The following is a 16,108-nucleotide window of genomic DNA, read 5'->3' as shown; positions in this document are numbered from 1 at the left end:
TGTACCTCCAGTACAATAATTAAAAAAAAAAAACTCTCCCTTTTGTGGATGTTAGGCTTAGCTTTCATAAACAAAAAATTCTTAGAGCATCTTTTTATTGATTGAATACATTGTTTATCCATTTTGGAGTTACTATTAATACATCTTAACACTTTTCCAAGCAGAAAGTTCCCTTTGTCTAATTTTACTAAACCCCACCCACACACCCATAACTCAGCATGGTGCAGAAGATGATAACCATGCCAGATGGACAAATCATTAGTAGGCCACTCTCTGCTAGGAATAGGTAAGCTATGTATGGCAGACTTTGTTGAAGGTCCAAAGTTTGGGACTTTAGCTAGAGCCATACTCATTACATCAGAAGTGTGAACTGCTCTCCTGCTTTGAAAGAGTTTGGATAATAAAAATTGTTGCACACTACCAAAAAGAATCATCCCAAAGTTTCAGCAACCAGGAAGCAGTCACAGTAGGTGAGTAGTCTTGGTCCCTCTGGGTATTGTATCTCACTTTTAATGGCACCATATAAGTATATGACCTCATTCTTCTCTATAATTGGAGCTAATAAATATCTTTAAGTGGACACTTATGGCAGACTTTGGAAATATTAACCTGTTATTATTGGCGTTCTATTGCAAAGGTGAAATGTGAATATTAATATGTAGAATCTAGTCAAAGCTTCACTCATCTTAATGCAGAAATGAAGCAAAATTGATGAATGGGACTGTTGTCTGTGTCCAGCCAGCAAGATGAGAGTGACTGGGTTTTTAAAACTGTTTTGACTGCCTCCATTTTATTACTTGAAAAGTTGTTCAATTACTCAAACACTGCCACAGAAGAAAGAAAATGGGATTTGGAGTTAAAAGTATTGCATCAGGGTGCCAAGTCTGCTATACGATGATTATGGCAGATTACTTTTCAAGAACCTTCCTTCCTTCCACCACCCCCATAAGAGAAGTGAATTTCCCTGCTCCTAGTCTTTGAGCTTGGACTTGTTTTGGCCAACAGGATGGTGGCAGATGTGATCTAAGCAGAGAGTTAAAATATGCATGTGTGGTGTGAATGGGCTCTTGCACCTCTGGCTCAGCTGATCCACTGGTCCAAGCAGGAAGAGAGACATGGGACCAGTCCCACGCAGACTAATGTGCACTTTACAGACACCCTGCCAAACCCAGTCAGGACCAGTCGACCCCCAATTCACCAGCAGCCATTTAAACAAGAATAAATGACTAGTGCCTTAAGTCTTGGGGTGGTTTGTAATATAAGAAAATTCCTGATTGACACGTTGGCAAAGACTTGGTTTTAGTTAATATCTAGTATTTAGTTAACCATTTAGATCACATATCTATACAGTGTGATCTATACAGATCACACATCTATACAATGTGATTTGAACAGTTGTTGCTATTATTATTTTACCTATTTAAGACCAAAATAATATTCCACCCCTATCTCAGCTTCCTCAATGTTTTATGTGGTGACAATTTAACTAAACCACAACTGTTTTCCAGAATTTCCTTCCCTATATGGTCCTAGGTTAACACTGACCACAAGAGAAATTTTGTTCAAGGGTTGTCTGCTGGTAGAGTGGCTCAAGTGGTAAAGCACCTGCCTAGCAAGCATGAGGCCCTGAGTTCAAACTCCAGTGCTGCAAAAACAAAAAGAGTTGGGCGTCAGATGTAAAGCAGCAAGGTTTATGCTCTGAATGTTGGAGCAGGGCACCAGAGTAGTGGGTGTTCACTTGTGCTGTGGTTTAATTTGTTAGCTTGCCTTGTTCTGGTCAAGTCTTTATGTAACTCTGTCAGGAGGGGTACCAGCTTTCCTGGCAAGTTACCCACAGCACTGAGGGTGGAGGCAGGGAGAGACAGATTTGTATTTTCTCTTATTCACTCCAGTCTTTCTTTTCAATTACCAGTTTGGCTGACCTACTGCTATCTTAGGCTCAACGTCACGTGCAAAGATCACAGCTTTCTCTCGATGTTCCCTTTAGCTCCCACAAGCATGTTAAGTCTAATCCTGTCACAAACCCTTCATTCACTACCACTCATGCTGCTTCTGCTTGAGTGAACTTTGACACATTACGGCTGAGCACATTGTTTTAACCTGTAAATTCACACAAGTCCCCAGATCACAGTCTCAAATCATCGGATAAAGCAAGAAATGTGTAAAATTAAACAATTAAATATTCAAGTGGATTTGTGTGGTCCCTCAGTATGAATAACTATGGTAGTTTTGTACTATAGTTTTATACTTGGCTAAGCTGGGAGTTTCCCAGAATTCTCTTCTCCTATACGGCCCCAGATTATACTTGGCTAAAAAAAGAGATTTATGCAAGGGTTGAGAGGGAAATGAAGCAGTCATAACTCTGAAGAAGCTATAGTTAGAAGTATCACTTATTGAGTCCTAACTATGTGCATCATTTCATTAAATGGTTCCAAATCCCCCATCTAATCTGGTTCACTCATCCTTCCAACTAATAGTTCAGAAATACCTGCTAGTTGAGTTAATGCTCCAGGTCCTCATTGCCATTTGGGATTATAGTCTGGGACCAATGTCTTCTGAGGTGACCCTGTAGCCTGTCAGGGGTCTTCTGATAAAGAGTCTGACACACATATACCGCCTATTACTGGCTTGTTTCTCCCTCTTCCCCATCCTCAACCTTAATTTTTGTCCAAAGATACAGCCTTTGACCTTACTCAAAATCATGTTCTCTTAAGAATGAAGTCTGGCCCCAAATTGTTTCCTACTGACTGAATCCTGCTACCATGGTCAGGTCTCAGATTGGAACTGTCTTGGCCCTGAGTGTCAACCCTCCTGGGCCTATGTAGTTAGTGCCTGTGGCCCCATGCCACCGAGGTTCCTTATACCATATGAGGCATGGCTTCTATTGGCCACCACTTTGTACTGAAGCCCTTCCCCCACCAAGCCCTCTTATTTTCCAGGCACAACCAAGGTGACTCCCCTACTTGGAACTGGCCTGCTGCACCTACCTGGGCCTCTACAATCTGTATTGTAACCAGGTCTCTTTCCCAGCACTTGTCCTATCTCAGGGGGCAGGTGTTGTGACAAGGCTGCACAGGTTGTACAAGGATCAAAGTTAGCAGGGCTCTTATGAAAAATATTCAAGTGGGTTTGAGTGGCCCTCAGTATGAGTAACTGTGGAAGTTTTGTATTGTTGTTTTGTACTTGGCTAAGCTGGATGTTTCCCAGCATCTCTTCCCTATATGGTCCCAGGTTACATGGCTAAAAAAAAGAGATTTAAATAAGGTTTGGAAGGCAGAAAGGAAGCACCAGCCATGACTCTGAAGAGTGCTGCAGTGAGAGGTGGTGAGACAGATGCAGAGGGGCTGGGTGTCTTCCCTGTTCCCTGCTGAGCTTCGGGCACTTTCCTGTCAGTGCTACTGACTGATAGCAACCCCAAGCTCCACAGCAATGCTTGGCTGCAAACTGACAGAAGTAACAGTGACAGACGAAACATCCTTTTCAGACTTCATCAGCCTCCTCCATGGTTCCTGGCCCAGCAGCTGGACAGACCTCGCTTCCAGATTTCCTCATAAGCTTTAATTTTTTCATTTACACCATGACTTGGGGAAGACTGGTGCTTTCTTCCTAATTTTATTTATGTTCTGGTGATTACTGGGGTTTGGACTCAGAACCTCGAGCTTGCTAGGCAGGTGCTCTACCACTGGAGCCACATCCGTAGTCCTTTTTGCTTTAGTCATTTTTAAGATAGGGTCTAGTGTTTTTTGCTCATGCAGGCCTGGCCTGAGATCTTCTTACCTCCACCTCCCGAATAGCTGGGATTGTAGGAATGAACTTATACTGCACCTGGTTCTCTGTACCTGGCCTCTTCCTAATAATAGTGAAGTGTGAAGACCAAAAAACAACTTTCTGCTTAAAAAATGCTAACTTGCCTTCCTAGAATTTGACCAATATTCATTCAGAAATCTCCCGAGTTATGTTTTCTTTTGAGTTCCAGGCCTCTTTTGCAAGTGCATCTCTGCAATTATGTAGGGAAAGGGGGAGATTCCCCCCACCGCTCCTCACCCCTATTTTGAGCATTTTTGTAGACTAGGCGATAGTACTTTGACTGATTTTTTTTTATATGTCCTTTGTTTTAAACCCTTTACAAGAAATAATTTGTAAAATGGCTTCCCAGTCGACTATGTAATCATGAGCAATTTGCTTGGTGGGAAGTAGGGAATGGCAGGCATCCTTAAACGAGTTAGAGAAATTCTAATTACTTACACCTGCAGAAGCTGTCGCTTTTGTGAGGTGTGTAATTAGCAGCCTGAGCATGTGCTGGGAAATGAGATTGTCTGTTTAAATAGAGGGCATAGGCCAGAGGCCACCTAGCCTGGGCTCTCCCACTGTGCACATTAGCCCAGCCTGGGCTCTATGGCTAGCCACTTGTTAAGGCAGATTGCAGGCTGAATGCATGACAATTGAGCCCACTAACTGTTCCTTGTGCAAAGCAGGTGTGACTATTAAAAAAAAAAAGGGGGGATGGGGGGTGTCTTTTTTGACTTTGTGATTATCAATTTTCTGCTTTTCTAGCCCTGTGGGTCTTAGCCTTGGCACATCACAATCACCAGAAACCATCCCAACAATCCTCATGCCCAAACTGCACTCACACCAATTAAAGTGTCTGTGATATCACTTCTTAAAGCTTCCCAGGTGATTACACATGTGCCACCAAGTTTGAAAACTAGTGGTTTGCAAGCTCCAGCGCCTAAGATCAGCTGGAGGGCTTGTTAAACTACAGGTTGCCAGACCTCACCCCAGACTCAGTAAGGTGAGGGGTGGGAACATCCAAACATTTGCACTTTTCATATTTATTTTGTTTAATCTTTTTCACAAAGCTGTTTCATTCTCATCCTTCAGGTCCCAGAAAAATGCCACACCTAGCTTCAGTCTATTCTTTAAAAGGACACCTGCCCCAGCTATCTGGCTTGTTTCTCTTTGGGCCTCAAGCAGTCTGTAATGTTTATTTCCTGTCTCTTCCAGTTGCATGTAAGCTCCGATGGCAGAAATTGTGTCTTCTATACCTAGTGCCTAGCACTTGGCAAGCACTCCAGACACTTCCTGAACACTGGTTAGCAAAGAAACGTAAATGGTCTACATTTCACAGAGATGATTAGGGAACTTGTCTAAGATCATAATGGCAGAATTAAGATTCAAATTTGTGCTGACCAGAGCTGGGGTCTCAAACCAAGAATTGTCCTCACTCTAAGAATTGATCATCAGCCTTAAACAAAATACCAGCCTTCTTTTTCAGCAAAAAACTGAATTATTCACCTAAGAATGCCAATTATCTTTGCCTTAATGACATTGGACTCAAAGCCAATTTCCCCCCAAATAAATAACAATAAAAACCCAGGTCCCAGTGACTAACGCCTGTAATCCTGGCTACTCAGGAGGAAGAGATCAGGAGGATCAAGGTTTAAAGCAGTCCCCAGAAAAATAGTTTCATGAGATCCTATCTGGAAAAACCTATCACAATAAAAGGCTGGTGGAATGACTCAAGCAGTTAAGAGCTCCTGCTTAGCAAGCACAAGGCCCTGAGTTCAAATGTCAGTGCCACCAAACAAACAAAACCAATGTCCTTATCAGAGTGGCCAACTATAACCCATGGTAATTTCTGTCCTAGTTAAAACTATACTGTCCACACCAGAAACTATTTACAATGCTCCAAAGCAGGTTAAGATTTCTACTTTACATAAAATCATCATACCAAAACCTTTTAATGTAGAATTTTGACGTTTAGAGGAAGAAAAGCCAGACAAATTATTGTGAATTTGATTTCACTTAGCATCCAATATAATTTATTCTAGTAATAAATTAACAGTTATAAAAATGTTGGGTGCTAACCTAGAAAAATACTTCTGAATGTGTACATTAAAGTATATGCGGAACCCTTTAAAACAGTTGACTTAATTTTCAAACTTAGAAGTGTAGTAACATCGTTATTGAAGAAAAATGGATTCCATTCTCTGTAATTCATGATTTAGGGTTTTTAAAGGTTTCAATCATTTTGGTTCCTGCAACTTCCACATCTGAAATGAGAACTGACAGCTAGGATCACCTGACCCAGTCTCCAAAGTGTACAGATGAGGAATCCACTTGCCTTGCAAAGACAACAAAGCTAGTCAGACAGCACCTGGGTTACCAGTCAGGTCTCAAGAACTGCTCTGGACAGGTCTGTCAGGCTACATAGGGCACACAACACACAGAACTCCAGCCACATCTGAAAGACCCAGGTTTTACTTCCTGTTTAACATAGGACTGGTTCCTGGTATGTTCCTTTGTAGTTCACAAACTTAGTGACTCAGTTGTTCTAAAAACAAAACCATTCCTATAACCACAGTGTATCAGCAGTTAGGATTGCCCATCCATTTGTTTCTGTTTTCCTGGGATGTTTGAAGTTGGGCAACTTTTCTTCTTGTTCCTCTGTGCTCACAGTAGACTTACATCGAGGGTGTCTGCTCGTTTGAAATTTGGCAGCAGCAGAGAAAGTTTAACATTAGTAGTATCTATCAAGCCAGCAGTGCAAGCATGGGACAGTTCATTCCAACAGAGCTAGTACACACCCTGCTCTGTTCATCTGAGCACTTACTCTGCTTTGCAGAGTGGTGTGGATTATTTCTGGGTCATCAGTGTTCCAAACAGCAATGAGATTTCTTGTCACATCAAGTATATGCCATATACTGCACCAAGCACTTCTGGCATATAATTTTAAATTTATAAGCCATTAGGTTCAAAAAAAAGTCCACTTACAGCCAGGTGTGGTGTGCATGCAAGCACTCAGTAGCTGGACTGACAGCTTGAAGCCAGCCTGGTTTACATGAGACCAGCTCAAAAAAAAAAAAAAAAAACCAGCCAAACATGTACATGTTTGACTTTAAACCTTCAAGTGAGTGCAGCACACTTATCAATCAGGAATAGAACATTCATATTTTAGCAAGTTATTTTCTAATTGCAGGAACAACATACTAGGTATCAGTGCCTTTTTCAAAACTGTATATATACACAGCAAAATTCTGTTTATAAAGGAATTTTCAGATGTCCATGTAAGTGATTTCTTGCTTCTCTCAGCACTGCAGCAAGGGAAGACTACTAGCCCAGTTTATGTATTTTTCTTTCTCCAGAGCAACGTTTCTTAGCAGAAATGCATGTCTGATTTGCTTGCACACTATGGAGGCTTATTATATGTGCCCTCATGGGCATATTTGTTCAGAGTGGACCTCCACAGTCAACACTATTCTCCGTTGTAGATGCTTTACCTCTTAGGGATGGTGACACAAGGCTGTGACACGCTGCAAGCACTGCCACCAGCCATGAGGACTTGGCATTAACCCCTATATGAAAGGCAATTTCCTCAGTCTCATCAAAAAACAAGTAGCTAGCTGTCAACCCAGCACTCAGGACGCGGAGGCAGAAAGATAGTTAAATTTGAGGCCAGCCTGGGCTACATAGTGAGACCCTGTCTCAAAAAAACTCCCCTTTTTTCGCTCAAAAATTTTTGTTCTGACATCAAGTATTTCATTTACTAAGCTGGCACTTTTTACTCCTCATTTTTACCAATTTCATTTCCTTTGACTGTTTTTCTTTTTACCTTGTTCTGACTTTCAAGAAATATGCAGAGTAGAAGGGACTCCCATTTCTTTGGCCAATGCAGTTTAGACTGTTCTTCCTTACTCACTAACTCCTAACTAGGGAGAATTGTGGCCTATCATGTCTCTTTAACAGGACAACTACACTGTGTGCATGAAATGTAACAAAAATGGCGTGTACACAAAGCAAGAACATTCCAGGGATGGCAAGATGGTGGAGGGCTTGGTGAGGGAACTGGAAGAGCAGAACCGACAAAACAACAAATTTTTCTTATGAGTTAGAACAAAGCTGATGTCAAATTTCAAAGAAAGGAACAATTTTAATCATTTTAATGACTAAGTCAAAAATATAATATTTTAAATTAAGGAACCCTAATACTGAGGTAGATGTTGCTATTACAGATACTGAATTAGGTTTCAGACATAAATATGATGAAACGAAGTGAGAGAAAGCACTGATTTAAAATTACCTTCCTTTAAATTCAGATGGATAATTAAGAATCTTTTCAATTCAAAGTTCTAAGCATGAAATCCTGGTGTGGCGAACTCCGCAGCTGGGGAAAAGAGTCATGCTCTCATGGAGCAGTAAGCCAGAAGGCAGCTGTCTGCGTGGAGGAGCTGGTAACTCACACGTGATGCTTCCACCTTGGCTCGTCCCCAACTGTTTAGGATTTGGATTCTTGAGGTTTCTTCAGCATTTAACTAATTCTTTGTTGGTTGAAGGGGCTGGGACTGTTTCTCCACACATAAACTGATCCTATGGCGGAACGAGAAATGATATTAACCACTGGGTTTCTGTGCTGCAAATGTAGTACTTTGTTTTGCTGCACCATCAATCCAGCTATTAGTTTTCAACTGAAAAGAGCCAATGGCAGCACTATAATTGGATACTTAAACGTGTGTTGGATTTTAGAACTGAACTATTTAATAAATTTCTACACGATGGTCTAAATTATAGCTTGCTTTGCATGAGGCTCCATTTCTCATTCCCATTTTCCCTACACCCATTTTAGAGTTCATCCATAAGACTATCAAATTTCTTACTTAAGACTCCACTGCAAGCAGTGACCAAAATTCTGGGCAGTGTGGTCGTAAAAACATTTAGGTTTTTTCTGTTGAACATCTTTGGGTGAAAGATAATTGTACAACTAAAGATTAAATGAAATTGGAAAATTGTAAAGGTGCAACTAAGAATTATATCTCAACCAAGATAATGGAGAGTTCTATGTATAAGCCAAGCAAGAAATAAGACACAATTGTTCCCCTCAATATGTGTTCAGGAGCTCTGATGAACAAGTTTAATTACATATTAAGTAGAAGAGAAGTAAATTAAAACCCTCACGATTATTTTTCTTTCATTTGATAATAAGTAACCCATAGTTTTCATTAAATTTTCTTCATTACCCTTTCCAATGCCAAAATGAGTTTCATAATTTGGGCTTTAAAAATTTTTTAATGTATGATATGGCTGTTTGTTAATAATTTTAAAAGATTTTTTAAAAAAATAACATGTTACCTAGCACGCTATTAAGAAAAACTCTTCTACACTTACATATCACAGATAGGCTGCTTTAAGATCACTGCTGTTGCCTCCCCCATTTCCCATGTACCCCTTACTTTGTCATAGATCACTTTTATAATGAGAGAGCAGCTAGGACACGTTGCCACGTCTTCCCCATTCTCCAGATCTTCCTATAGCGAAATCAAACAACGTGTGGTCAGCATAGCCTTCCCTTCACCATCTCCTCCCCTCAACCTCGCCCCGTCTCTTGGTGGTTTGCATTCCCCCAGGATGCGTGATAGCCCAAAAGCTTTCCCCCTTTTCCCCTCCAAGTGTCACTTACGGGAAACACCGGGAAAATTAGGCGAGGTTCGCTCGCCTTATAACCCATGGAAAACAAAAAACACTCCCCTTCTCCAAGGAAGAATCCCAGGAGAGGAACAGGGCAGGGAAAGCAGCGCTCCTTGCCAAACTCAAGGCCAGAACGATGGACCCACTACACTTTGGTGGTGGGGTGGGGGGAGGGGGCGGGTTACTCAGAAGCAGGGAAAAGATGACGTGGATGACTCAGAGCCGCCGTGAGGAGCGAAAAGGCGCGTGCTCGAGTGAGTCGCCGGGCAGAATCCTGTAGTTACCTTGGTGATGGAGAAGTTGTCGCCGCACGGACAGGGGTAGAAATATGTCTCTGAGTCCTCGTCATACTGGAAGTCCTCGATCTCCACCTCGTCGTGAAACACCGCCATGGTCACTGGAGCCGGCGAAGGGCTTACGCCCCTGCAGTCTAACACTACCCAGGCTGCTCTAACTTCGCGGGCGCCGGCCCGGACCCGGCCTTGTAACCACGAACAAGGTCTGGAAAGGTCGCTTCCGGCTCGTAGACAATGACGCAACCCCAGCCTTGAAGGCCAATTGGGTAACCGGGTTGCGGTCACCATGGAGATGGTTGAGCTAGGGGAGGAAACGCTGGAAAGATGGCGCCTCTTGCTCAGCAGTGTCGCGCACCGCTCCTCCCATTGGACGGATAGCAACCAATAAGCACTCACGCTGCTGCTACGTCACGTCTGGGAGACCCTAGATGCTCCCAGGAGGCGAGGCGGAATTTGGCCGAAGTTTATCAATTAGGGGCCAGCGGCGGCTGTGTCCTTGTGTCACGCAACTGACTTTAGAAGGTCCCAGAACAGCACACGGAAGGCTGCGATCTTCCATCCGCCTTCTGGAAAGGGAAGGCGCCGCTTTGCTTGGTCGCTGGCGGCGGCAGGAGCACCTCAGCGTCTTCTACGACCACCCCCCTGTGACTGAGAGCAGCTCTTGTGGAATTTGGCTTCATCGAGTAACCTTGAGCTCGGGATGACATCCAGCTTATAGTTCCTGGCTGCAGGTACATCCCATCACTTTTTCACCCCAGACATCTTCACATTTTCTAAACTGTGTTGCTAAGAGGACCAGCACTTTGTTCTAATCCTTCATTTGCCAGTGATAACGCAGTAACAGTAATCACATCACTTTTTATTATTGGGAATTCATTATGTGCCACGTGTTATTCTTCCGTTAACCCTGGAGATTTAAATTTCCATTTTATTAGTCTTTAAACTTAGTTACAGACCGTGAGCATCTTGACCAAGATAACAAACCTAGGAAATAACGAAGAGCCTGACTGTCTCCAAAGCCAAAGAACAAATTACTTATGTCAACTCCAGTTTCTTCCTCATAAGAGAAATGGTGTCATAGGGCAGTATCATCAGCTTGGGGCCTCTGTGTACCTTGAAGCTAAACGCAACCGAAAGGTGGTTTGTCATGAAAGCAGTGCTAATGGCTGTTTTGGTACAACCTCGGTACCATGGTGCATTGCTCTTTTTCTAGAAGTTACTCTTGTCTCAGTAGAGAAGGTAGTGCAGTGTAGTGAAAAAACTCAGAATCTGACTTTATTACAGTGAACTCTGGAAGTTGGAGATTTACTTTCGTCGATCCCTGTTTCTTCTGCATGTAAAGTGTGAGTTTTACTGGGTTCCACAATCACATATAACTTATGTAGTTTGCATTTGCATAACGTATACTTTTTTGGGGGGTGTATTGGGATTTAAATTCAGGGTCTTGTCATTTGCCAGACAAATGTTGTACCACTTGAGGCATGCCCCCAACCTTTTTTTTTTTTTTTTTTTTTACTTTATGTGTTTTTTTGAATAGGATCTCACTTTTATGCCCAGGCTGGCCTAGACCGTGATCTTCCTTTTTATGCTTCTCATGTAGCTGGAGGGATGACAGGTGTGCACCACTGTGCCCAGCTTTTAATTGATTGAGATGGGTCTTGCTAGACTCCCCCCCCAACACACACACACACACACACACACACACACACACACACTGGCCTCCAACCTTCATCCTCCAGATCTCTGCCTCCTGAGTAACTAGGATTACAGTAGGTACAAGAGAGGCTGATGCTGGCAGAAATCAAGAGGATCACATTAAGGCCAGCCTGGGTAAAAAGTGTAAGACCCTATCTGAAAAATAACTCAAGGCAAAAGGGGCTGTAGGCATGGCTCAAATAATAGAGCACTTGCCTAGCAGGCAGAAGGCCCTGAGTTCAAACTTGTACTACCACCACCAAAACAAAACAAACAAAAAAAAACTAGTAAGTTTGAAAACCTAAAAAGAAGTCTTTGGGAGGAAAAATCCAGAAGCCACATTAAAGGAGTTTATAAAAGACTTTTGTTTTTGTGTAATTGAAGATCTACCCAGCAATTAGGAAAAATTTGAGATTTTTTGAAGGGTAACTAACTGGTGATTCTGGTCTGTATGGGCAGAGGAGAAACCCAATCAAAATCCCTGTATATCTTTAGACACATATTTCCAGGTAACCGCTTAGAAACAAGGAAAAAGGGGGCTCACAGTTGAGAACCATTTTTAGTTCTTATATAAGACAGTTTCCAGTGTATAGAAATTAATTCAGGCCAGGCACTGGTGGCTCATGCCTGTAATCCTACCTTCTTGGGAGGCTGATATTGGGAGGAAGGTCACAGTTCAAAGCCAGCCTGGGTAAATAGTTCAGGAGACCACATCTCTGTAATAGAGCAAAATGGACTAGTGGTATGACTCAAGTGGTAGAACACCTGCTTTGCAAGTATGAAGCCCTGAGTTAAACCTCAGTCTCACCAAAAACCAAAAAAGAAATGGGTGTAGATATATTTGGCTCATAGGAAGTATAAATTGATAGGTCTTTTTTAAAATTGGTGCTGGGGATCAAATCTAGGACTTTTCAAGATGCTAGACATACTCTCTACCACTGAGCTACCCTCCCAGTCCTGGTAGGCCGTTTAGGACCTATCAAAAAACAATTTGCTGGGGCATCTTAAAAATCTGAAATTAGTTGTCTTAAAAGTTTGTATTACTTAAAATGGAAAAAGAAAAACTAATTAAACCAGGTTCTGTGCAAATAGGTATCAGTCCCATCTTTAACATTGAAAAGTCTGAGGTGTAGATGCTAAGGAACTTGTTAAGGTAAAGCTAGTTAGTTGGCAGTCAGCCATAGTCACAACCCACATCTGTGATCCTAGAACCTAGGATCTTAATTAACTACAGTGCCATTTATGATGTAAGGTGCTTCAAGAAGAGCTCAAGAAAGCAAGCATACAGCAGTGCTGATTCCCTTGAGACCTCCATTTGTGGGGTTCTCCTAAGCCTTTTGTACTGTTTTCATCCTGCCACCTACTGGCCATCCCTCTTGGTTGGCCTCAGGTGATTCTGCCCAGTCTGTTTGTGTCTGGTGAAGAAAGTAAAACCATAGCCAAACATGGTTTTCTTTTACTTCACGTAGCACTTATAAAGAAGACATTATAATGACTACTAAACTTTAGATTTATTCTTAAGAGGGAATAGAAACATTTTGGAATGATACATATTTGGACCCTGAGGGTGTGACAAAAGTAGATTCACTAGTTGCTAGAGTCATTTGAGATCATAAGTTTTATTTTATTTTATATCATAAATGCTAGCACTGAGTATCTAGAAAAGTAGCAGAAATTCTTGGCATAAGAGCAGACTTACAACTAGGTCATATGGTGTAATAAGAACTGTATTTGATAAGTGCTATTGTAGATCAGGCCACAGGGAGTACGTTATTGGCACTATCAAACCTCTACTTTTCTAGTTTGTTTTAGCATGAGGGGGTAATGTACTAAGATTTAGTTATGTATTTTTAGTAACACTCTTGCTTGCTGGGTATTTCCACAGATATTTTATTTATCCCTCTGAACAATCCAGTGAGGCAGCATGGGTAAAGGGTTACTTGCCTCTCCCCTCCCCAAAAAACCCCAAGAAGTAGTTACCCAATGCTAGTGATCCCAAATTAAACACTCATTGTGTACCACATGTATACTGCTGAGGTTCCCTTACCTAATGCTGGAGTCCCATCAAACACTCATTGTGTACCACATGTATACTGCTGAGGTTCCCTTACCTAACGCTGGAGTCCCATCACTTCCTCAAATGACACCTAGGATTGTTGTGTACATTTACTTTATTTCAGGGCATTCATGCTCTTTGAGGCATTTTTGTTTTTTCTTTTTCTTTCACTACTGTCTCACACCCCATCCAATCTACCAGCAAGCAATAGGGCTCTAATTCCCAAATATATTCCATGTTATCTACTTCTGCCATCCCTGTAGCCGTTGGCCTACCCTAATCTTAGACTGAAGCCTCTTAACTAGACTTCCTACTCTCACCATTCTTCACAAGCCAATCTTGACAGTCAGATATAAATTAGAGCCTGTCCTACTGATTTAGAGACACTTTTGCTTCCCAGTATCCTTAGGTTAAAGTTCATAGTCTTACCGTGGCTATGAACTGCTGTGATCTGGGACATGCCTAATTGCTTAACTTCCTTTCATGTCACTCACACCCCCAGTCACACCTGCCTTGGTTCTGCAAACTTTTCAGGCTTGTTTTGTGTTGTGCTGTTGTTTTTATTAATCCCTCTGCCCAAATGCTCTACTTTTAGCATCTGCTTGGTTGCCTCTTAGTGTCCTGGTCTCAACTCAGGTGTCATCACTTCAGAGAGGCTTTCCTGATACTCACCCCAACCCTTGTCACTTCTACTTCCTTTGTCATACTCATCGCAACCTGTAATCCATATTAAGCTGTCTCTTGCACTGTAATAAAGGCTTCATGATGGCAGGAGCATGTGTCTGGTTTTTATTTTATCTCCAATGCCTGAAACAGTGCCTGGCACCCTGGAATTGATGAATGAACTGAGTTTACTTGTTGAACTGAACCTTGTGAAATTAAGCTTAAATCTGATTTGTTGCTTGCAGTTACTTGTTTTGCTATTTACTTAATGGATATTAGTTTTGTTTAGCATTTATAATTTGTCTGTTTCAGAAATAGTTTGTTAAAGTGTCTTAGTAAAGTAGAGCTTGTGAGGATATAAACATTTATGGAGCATTCTTCTGTAGCTTTAGAAATTACTTAGTATATGTTGATCTGCCTTGGCTGATTAAATACTTACAGTGAATGTATGAACACATTAAAATTGGTAGTTTTTTTTTTTTTTTTTTTTTTTAATACCTTATTCTACGGACTGGTACTTTGAAGGCATTTTAAAAAATATATCCTTTATTTGCCAGTAGGTGGCACTCTTGATTATGATTACTGCTACAAAACAAGATTTTAGAATTTTAAAGAGAACAATTGTTTTATTGTTTTATTATTCATATGTACATACAATATTTGGGTCATTTCTCCCCCTGCCCCCACCCACTCCCTTACCACCCACTCCGCCCCCTCCCTCTCCCCCTCACCCCCTCAATACCCGGCAGAAACTATTTTGCCCTTATCTCTAATTTTGTTGAAGAGAGAGTATAAGCAATAATAGGAAGGAACAAGGGTTTTTGCTAGTTGAGATAAGGATAGCTATACAGGGAGTTGACTCACATTAATTTCCTGTGCGTGGGTGTTACCTTCTAGGTTAATTCTTCTTGATCTAACCTTTTCTCTAGTTCCTGGTCCCCTTTTCCTATTGGCCTCAGTTGCTTTTAAGGTATCTACTTTAGTTTGTCTGTGTTAAGGGCAACGAATGCTAGCTAATTTTTTAGGTGTCTTACCTATCCTCACACCTCCCTTGTGTGCTCTCGCTTTTATCATGTGCTCAAAGTCCAGTCCCCTTGTTGTGTTTGCCCTTGATCTGATGTCCACATATGAGGGAGAACGTACGATTTTTGGTCTTTTGGGCCAGGCTAACCTCACTCATAATGATGATCTCCTATTCCATCCATTTACCAACGAATGAGAACATTTCATTCTTCTTCATGGCTGCATAAAATTCCATTGTGTATAGATACCACATTTTCTTGATCCATTCGTCAGTAGTGGGGCATCTTGGCTGTTTCCATAACTTGGCTATTGTGAATAGTGCTGCATTAAACATGGGTGTGCAGGTGCCTCTGGAGTAACCTGTGTCACAGTCTTTTGGGTATATCCCCAGGAGTGGTATTGCTGGATCATATTGTAGGTCAATGTTTAGCTTTTTAAGTAGCCTCCAAATTTTTTTCCAAGTGGTTGTACTAGTTTACATTCCCACCAACAGTGTAAGAGGGTTCCTTTTTCCCCGCATCCTCGCCAACACCTGTTGTTGGTGGTGTTGCTAATGATGGCTGTTCTAACAGGGGTGAGGTGGAATCTTAGTGTGGTTTTAATTTGCATTTCCTTTATTGCTAGAGATGGTGAGCATTTTTTCATGTGTTTTTTGGCCATTTGAATTTCTTCTTTTGAGAAAGTTGTGTTTAGTTCACGTGCCCATTTCTTTATTGGTTCATTAGTTTTGGGAGAATTTAGTTTTTTAAGTTCCCTGTATATTCTGGTTATCAGTCCTTTGTCTGATGTGTAGCTGGCAAATATTTTCTCCCACTCTGTGGGTGTTCTCTTCAGTTTAGAGACCATTTCTTTTGATGAACAGAAGCTTTTTAGTTTTATGAAGTCCCATTTATCTATGCTGTCTCTTAGTTGC

At 41.6% G+C, this 16,108-nt stretch overlaps 2 protein-coding genes across 6 annotated transcripts in view; one reads left to right on the top strand and one right to left on the bottom strand.

Annotated features, from left to right (window-relative positions):
- Positions 1-7,907: 7,907 nt before the first annotated feature.
- Positions 7,908-10,003, bottom strand: Dph3 (diphthamide biosynthesis 3). 2 transcript variants are annotated; one of them, XM_074043850.1, is made up of 3 exons: positions 9,747-10,003; positions 9,163-9,302; positions 7,908-8,367 (listed from the first exon to the last, which is right to left on the bottom strand). In XM_074043850.1, exons 1-3 carry the CDS (start codon positions 9,852-9,854, stop codon positions 8,313-8,315), a joined length of 303 nt encoding a protein of 100 aa, XP_073899951.1. In that variant the 5' UTR covers positions 9,855-10,003; the 3' UTR covers positions 7,908-8,312. The 2 variants fall into 2 exon arrangements, with proteins under 2 accessions (XP_073899951.1, XP_020013115.2); XM_020157526.2 differs by having other exon boundaries at positions 9,228-9,302; positions 9,747-9,995.
- Positions 10,004-10,031: 28 nt separating this feature from the next.
- Positions 10,032-16,108, top strand: part of Oxnad1 (oxidoreductase NAD binding domain containing 1) — a 40,381-nt gene continuing 34,304 nt past the window's right edge. For all 4 annotated transcript variants that reach the window (XM_020157534.2, XM_020157532.2, XM_020157531.2 and 1 more), the window contains exon 1: positions 10,032-10,489. The gene's annotated coding sequence lies outside the window, so the exon portion shown is untranslated. The remainder of the gene's footprint in view (positions 10,490-16,108) is intronic.

Source organism: Castor canadensis, chromosome 10, assembly GCF_047511655.1.
Source record: "Castor canadensis chromosome 10, mCasCan1.hap1v2, whole genome shotgun sequence".
NCBI lineage: Eukaryota > Metazoa > Chordata > Mammalia > Rodentia > Castoridae > Castor > Castor canadensis.
The sequence above is the reverse complement of the archived record's forward strand: the minus strand, read 5'-3'. Positions and strand labels throughout refer to the sequence as shown.

Bases quoted from the DNA above. Each gene is read 5' to 3' on its own strand.
- Dph3 (XM_074043850.1), bottom strand. From the start codon at position 9,854: ATGGCGGTGTTTCACGACGAGGTGGAGATCGAGGACTTCCAGTATGAC. The intron at 9,303-9,746 runs GTAACTACAGGA...ATTTCGCTATAG, and splicing joins ACAACTTCTCCATCACCAAG to GAAGATCTGGAGAATGGGGA. The intron at 8,368-9,162 runs GTAAGTGTAGAA...GTTCCGCCATAG, and splicing joins AAGCAGCCTATCTGTGATAT to GATCAGTTTATGTGTGGAGA.